Raw genomic sequence first — 6,700 nt, 5'->3', positions numbered from 1 at the left:
GGCTCTGCCCGCCTTCCCCCGCGTGTGGTCGTTTCACTTACGGGCTCGGCTCTGGGTTCACGTTTCAAGAGTCCCTGCTCTGACTGATCGCCTCCCTCGGTGGCCGGTGACTGCCTGCAGAAGCTCCTGCCCCTCGGCTTCCCCTCGCTTCCTCCTCTGCGGTGCTGGGGCTTGTTTGGGGACGGGGAGGGGAAGGGCTCGTTGCGGGGACCGCGGTGCCGTTTCACCGGGGGTGCGGGGTGCCGGGCATGGGGTTGGCCAGGGGGTTGAGGGCCGGCTGCCCGCCGGGCCCCAGCCCGTGGATCAGCACCCGCGGCACCAGCGGCCGCTGGAGCTGGGGGTGCGGCGCGGGGGGAGTCCGGTACATGCTGCTGTACATGGCTGCGGCCGCCGCAGCTGCCGTCGTGCTGTCCATGCTGCCCAGCAGGCTGGGGTGATAGAAATAGGGCGAGGGGAACATCCGCTGCAGCGCTGAGTAGTTCCCGGCCTCGGCCAGCAGCTCCAGGCCCACCGCCGTCTGTCGCTTCCACTTCGTCCTGCCGGGGGGAGCAAGAGGCTGCAGGGCGGCGCCGCGGCGGGGCTTCCGCGGGGCCCCGACGGAGCGCACTGTCCCCGTGGGCCCGCGCACGGTGCCATCTTCCCGGCTCTGCCCGCTTTCGCCTCCGAGCCCCGCACCCCCCACACATGCATACGGCGACTCCGGCCAAATTAATAACCGCGGTACGCGGTTAGATCGCAACGCGCTGACACTAATGGTTTGCGACAGAATTAGGGTGGCTGCAACCGTATGTAATGAGACAGAAAATTACGGCAGCGTTGACAGGAGCCGGACCCCCCAGCCCACCGCCGGGGAGGGCGCGGGGCGGCAGCCGGGAGCTCCCCGCACCACCCCGGGCTCCCGCGGGCAGAAACCCAGAGGCGTGAGCCCGCCCCCGGCTCCCCGGGGCCGCCGCCCGGACGGAGCCCGCCTTACCTCCGGTTCTGGTACCAGGTTTTGACCTGCGTGTCGGTGAGGTTGAGGGCGGCGGCCAAGTCCATGCGGTCCTGCACGCTCAGGTACTTCTGCCGCTCGAAGCTGCGCTCCAGCTGGTTGAGCTGATGGTCGGAGAAGGCTGTTCGTGCCTTCCGAGGCTTCTTGGCCCGCACTGGCGGGCTGTCCCGGCTGCTGCTGATCTCCCGGTCGCCCTCCTCCTTTGTCCCTGTGAGCGAGCCCAAGAGCGGTGAGGACCGGCGGGACACCGGCTCGGCCCCCGCCCCGCCCCGGTTACCGGGCCCCGCCGCCCCCTCCCCGGGGACTTGTCCGGGACACGGGGGGAACGGTCAATTATGGCGGGGGGTGGTGGCGGCGAGCCCGTCCGGGGAACAGCGGGATTCCCGCTCTCCGTTTCCCAACTACAGGGCTTTCGTTATTTTCTGCCCTCTCCCCCCGGCCCGAAACGCCGGGAAATCGATCTGTCAATCCGGCTCCACTCGGGCCCCAGTTTGTGGCGCTCCTTGATCTTCCCCGCAGGAAGAACAATAATCTCCCTAATTGACCCACTGGGGAGGTTGGTGCACACAAAAATGGCCAGACCAGACTGTACATCTGGTTTGGGCACTCGTATGCTAATGCTAAAGGAGCAAAATGAGCTGCACTGGCGGGCACCGCGCCGCTCTGAGCCTGGCGAAAATAGCTCAATTGAGCAAAATTAGGAAAATTTGTCCTGTTGCCTCTCGGCTGCACCGGGCTGCCGGCGAGAAGGACAGCTCCGCCGACACCGCAAGGAAAATACACCCTCTCCCTGCTTGCCTTTCCTCACTCTTTTCCTCCTTTCCCCTTCCCACGCACATATAGCTATTTTCACTTCCGAGCCCCGCACGGCGGGGGCTTCCCCATCAGCAAAAAATTCCTAATTGAAAAAAAAAAAAAATTAAGACGGAGAAATAAACCTTCTACCCCGGCGCAGGCAAAACTCGAGGGTTTTGCCAAACGCACAAAGCCCTCACATCTCACCACGCCGAGCGCGGGCCGAGTTGTTGTTGTTATTATTTTATTTTTAATTAAAAGTTAGGTGGGTTTGTTTGCGTTTGGTTTGTTCTTTTTTTTTCTTCGCTTATTTGCTATTGACTAGGGAAGTAGAATTTTTCATCTTAATTTTAGAGAGAATAAGCATAAATAAAAAGGCTGAATGCACGAACTGCAGCTGAGCCGCCGGTTCTTAGAAAGCCAGAGAATCATTTATGTGCATTTGCATTAAAAATAAATACAGTCTGATTTCCCATGTGATCCCACTGCTCGGGCTATTTCTTTAAAAACGGAGAAGCCAAATTAAAAAAATAAAAATTAAAAGAGGAAAGACCAACAGATATTAAAATTAAAATTTAAAAAAGGGAAAAAAAGAAAAAAAAATTTTTAAAGCGATTTGATTTAATTTCATTTCCTACCGACCTTATCCCCGCGGTAGCGAGGATCACTGAGCAGCCCCGGCAGAGCGAGCGCTCCTGCCGCAGATTTTCTCCCCGATTTTCGTTCCACCAGTGCGGCCGAGCACCGCGGCTCCGCTTGTACCGGCGGCCGAGCCGGTGCAGAGCCGGGCCGCGCCGTACTCACCGTGGCATTTGATGTCCCCCTGCGTGTCGTCGCGCTTGTCGAGCTTGGCTTTACCGTCCTCCTGCTCGAGTTTGGGCCTGAAGCTCTCCGGTGCCGAGCTGCCCTCCTGCTTGGGAGTATGGTGGGGAGAGGGGACGCTGGTACTGTAAGGTGCACACGCCGCTAGCGGTTTGCTGTCGCCCAAAATGTCCTTAATTAAAAAAGAAGAGGTGGAAGTCCTGGGGCCGGAGCTGGCCGAGCCCAGCTGTGGCGGCGGTGGCTGCGGGGGCGACGGCTGCAAACTCGGCGGCGGTGGCGGCGGCGGGTGTGGGCCGAGGTGGAGGTGGTGCGGCGGCGGCGGGAGGCTCTCCGCCACCCCCAGGTGCGGCTCGGGGTGCTCCATGCTCACCGAGATGGGCGATGAGGGCGCCGTCCCCACCGTGTCGATTTCCGAGCAGGGGGACGGCGTGGCCTGGCTCCTAAAATCCGCCGGCCGGCCGTCGCCGTGGGGGCGAAAATCTCCGTTCATGACTCCGGGGCTGCCGGTGCTGCCACCCGACAGGATCGTATCTATCCCGAAGCTGGACCCGCTCGGCCCCTCCATGGCGAAACGTTCAGCGCCGCGTCGGCATCCCCGTGGGCGGCCGCGGGGGTCTCTCACCGGGGGCGGAGGAGAAGGGATGGGGGGCGGAACCGGGTTTCCCCAACCCGCGCACCGGCGGCGCGGTCGACACTAACTCGGGGCCCCCGCCGAGCCCCACATCGCCGCCGGGCCGCTTCGCCGCTCACCAACTTTGTTGCGGGAAGTTGCGGGCGCGGAGCGGGGCGGACACCGGCCACTGCGGCGCGCCCGCCCGTGCCCACCGAGCTCCTCTCGGCGGCGGCGACTCCCCCCGTGACGTCACAGCCGCCGCGTCCCCCCCGCCGTTTATTATAAACCCGGGCTTTTGCCGCCGCCGCCACCCGCCCCCATTGGCGGAGGGCCGAGAGGGGGCTGACGCAGCGCGGGCCGCAGCCAATCGGTGGCGGCGGCGGGGACGGACGCGGGAGGGGGGGCGCGCCCTCGCTCCCTCTCGGGCCCGTCCCCGCCGCCGCCGCCCCGTCGGGCCTCGACTCCCCGGTCGCCGGATCGGATCCCCCCCGAGAGCATCATCCGGTGTTCCCGGGACGGTTCCCCGGCTAAATGTCAGAATAATGGGAAGTGCCAGTGTCAAGACGTCGTATTAATCCTGATGAAGCGGCGTGTCAAGCTAATTAGAAGAGTAATTATAAAGGTGATAATGAATGATTTAGAGTTGTCCGAGTTTTATTTTAGTAGTAATTACAATTTCCAAGGTCCTATGAAGCGCAGCCCGACATTCCCCCTCCCGGCCTGCAGTAGCCCCTAGACCCGAGCAGCCCCATAAATATCATCCGCGACCGCAGACCTCGGGGCCGCGGGGGAACGGGGCACAGCAGTAGGGGCGCAGGAAAGGATTAGGGCAGGATGACTGCAAGAGGGATTTTTGGGGGGCTGGTGTTTAGCGACGGCACTGAGTATTGCCTCGTCTGGGGCCGCTGGCATCCCCGCTCCGCATACGACGCCTGTCCCGGAGATGGGTGTCCACTGTCAGCCTGGAGTAAGGCTCCATCCCCGCCTCGGGGATGGAGGACACGAAGGTCCCTTCTAGACCCGCTCATTGTCCTGCCTGCCCCGTACCCAGGAGTGCCCAGTCCGGCCCTTCACAGCGCCGCTGTGCAAGTGTGGCGGCAACGCGGGTGCGCCTCCACCAATCTTCCCACCGCGTTTTGTTTCCTGGGTAAACAGTCCTGCTCAGAGGTACGGAAGGGTGCAGGGAGCGCACGGGAAGCACAAAGAGCACGAGGGACCGTGTTCAGCCGGTAACTCGTTACGGGCGTTTGCATCCGACGTGAGACGCCGCAGCCCCGGGACAGCGGTGCGTGATGAGAAGCTGCGCCCCGACACGAGAGATGCCGATGTGCAGAGTGCCGCGGCCCTCTGCCCCGCTTCCGACGGCTTGGGGCCTGCCTTCCCTCGTGAAGAGCGGGGCGAGGGGTTTGTGGTGTCCTCGCTGGTAAAAATCCAGATGTTTGCCTGGGATTCACCGGTCACCGGTGCCCTACTCGAAGATGACCGGTCCTCTCTGGGTACCGCGGCGGGAGCAGATCCCGGCCTCAGTGCCGCACTCCGGAGAAGGCTTTTCAACGCCAGGAAAGCCGGCCCAGGGGCAGCCTTTGCTACCGAACATCTCCCGCTGCGTCCCAACGGGCCCGCATCGCCGGCCGCCGCCCCACGGGCAGCCGGGGGCAGCCAGCTGTACGGTTTGCCGCCGGGCTTTAGGCGCCGGTGCCGAGCCCGGAGGCCGGTGCGGGAACGGAGGCGGCGGGCCCTAAAGAGCTGTAGGGCCGCCCGTGTCCGCTGGGCGGCGGTGGCGGCCGCCCCCGGGTCCCCGACGGGCGTCCCGCGCGGACGGGCCGGGGCGGCGCGGCCGCCGCAGCCCCGGTGCGGGCCGGGCCGGCAGCACGGCGGCGTGAGCTCTTACCAGCACGTCCCTAAAGACCGGGGAACCTGAAGGAACAAGCAGAAAAAAAGGGGGAGAGAAGAAGAGGTGAAACTGAGGAGTGGACTGGAAGAACAGGAGAAAGGGAAAAATATTTCAATATCTGCAAGTGCACAGGCAGGTTTTCTGCAGCAGGGAAGCGGCCCGCGGCGCTCATGTTTATCTTGCTGTCTTGGTTTGCAATGTACCAAAACTGTGTCCTAATTATCCCTGGGGGAATGCGGGATCCGGGGTAATATGTTATACTAGCGTAATCCTTTAACTCACAATACACCTCCCCGTCCCGGAATCGGGATTTAGGGCTTAAAGTCATGTTCCTGAAGAGTGAACACCTTTCATTTCCGTCCTCTTCTTTTTTAATCCTCGACTCCATTGTGCAGAAATATTTAGGGGAAAGCGGCGGCGAGTCCCGCCCCGGCCGGGGCAGCCGCTCTGCTCCCGGCCGGGCCCCGCTGAGCCCGGAGCTCCCGCAGCCTCAGCCTGGCCCGCTCCTCCGTGGTCACCGTCGGCCGGTTCGGATTCCCGGAGCGCTGATCAGCCCTGGAGGGGGCATCTGACGCAAAAGGCCTCCCACCTCCTGCTGGCACCCTCCGCGGGCGCGGTGACCAGCGGGACGCCGTTGTACTTGTTGAGGCCGGGGGTGGATCATGACAGCTGCCGCCCCGCGTCCCCGTGCCCCTGGGTGGGTGACCCCCCTTTCCCATCTATCCCACCCGTCTGACTGCGGGCAAAGCCACGGAGCTCCCCCTCCAATAAATCAGCAACAGCCGAATCAAAGCGATGAGCGAAGGTGCCACTCAGAGGAGTCGGACAGGGCCCCGCTCGTTAATTAGCAGGCAGCTAATTAGAGCGGCACTTAGAGCGCTAATCAATGGCCCGATGGAGGCTGGGGCAGCGAGCGGCAGGGACGGGGTATCATGTGCCGGTTCGACGCCGGTCCTTGCCCGGGGGGCGGTCCCGGCCGAGGCACCGCGGAGCGGCCCCGGGCTCTGGGAGCGGGGTCCAGCGCCTGCCACCTTGGCCCCCCGCGGGAAGCCCGCACCGCATCGAGGGGGACCCCGAGGAGCGGGGCCCTGGGGGTCCCTGCCCCAAACAGCTCGGGGTGGCACGGTGCATCATTTCGGCCCCGGCACGGGTTACTTCCTACTCCAATTTTGGTGCGCAGCCGTGCTGGCTCACTGGCAGCACCGCAGCTCGGAGGGAGGGGGGACTGGAGGGGGCCGGGAGGGGCCGAGCCCGTTGTACTGTGAAATTTAACAGTCTGAACATCCCTTTATTAAAAGCTGCTGCTTGACATTTACACTGTGCCAACAGACTCGCCGTCTAATCCAGGCGAAAATATATTGTACCTCGGAGTAACTGGGGCCGTTGTGAGAGGCGCTACAGAACGTTTCCAAGCGGGAACAAAACGGCGCGGAGCAGCGCGGAGCCAGGCGCGGAGCGAGCGCGGCCGCAGCCCGTCCGTCCCAGCCAGACAGGCCGGGCGGGCAGCGGCTCTCCGCTGCCTTCTGCCTTTCCCTTCCTAAAAGGATTAAAAAAAAAAAAAAAAGGATCGAAAAAAGAAAGTTAA

The 6,700-nt window shown here is 63.1% G+C and overlaps 1 protein-coding gene across 1 annotated transcript; it reads right to left on the bottom strand.

Moving 5' to 3' along the window:
• Window positions 1-223: 223 nt before the first annotated feature.
• On the bottom strand, window positions 224-3,173 carry BARHL2 (BarH like homeobox 2). The gene is made up of 3 exons (XM_054286221.1): window positions 2,591-3,173; window positions 974-1,199; window positions 224-536 (listed from the first exon to the last, which is right to left on the bottom strand). The coding sequence occupies exons 1-3, from the start codon at window positions 3,171-3,173 to the stop codon at window positions 224-226; spliced, it is 1,122 nt and encodes a 373-aa protein (XP_054142196.1).
• Between the last annotated feature and the right edge of the window lie 3,527 nt (window positions 3,174-6,700).

This window comes from Melozone crissalis, unplaced genomic scaffold (genome assembly GCF_028551555.1).
Source record: "Melozone crissalis strain CALT ecotype California unplaced genomic scaffold, PUWL_Pcris_2 ptg000045l_1, whole genome shotgun sequence".
NCBI lineage: Eukaryota > Metazoa > Chordata > Aves > Passeriformes > Passerellidae > Melozone > Melozone crissalis.
This window is presented reverse-complemented; position numbering and strand designations above follow the sequence as displayed.

Coding starts and splice junctions, on each gene's coding strand:
- BARHL2 (XM_054286221.1), bottom strand. CDS start 3,173: ATGGAGGGGCCGAGCGGGTCCAGCTTCGGGATAGATACGATCCTGTCG. Junction 1,200..2,590: donor GGGGGACATCAAATGCCACG/GTGAGTACGGCG, acceptor GCTCGCTCACAG/GGACAAAGGAGGAGGGCGAC. Junction 537..973: donor ACCTGGTACCAGAACCGGAG/GTAAGGCGGGCT, acceptor TCCCCCCGGCAG/GACGAAGTGGAAGCGACAGA.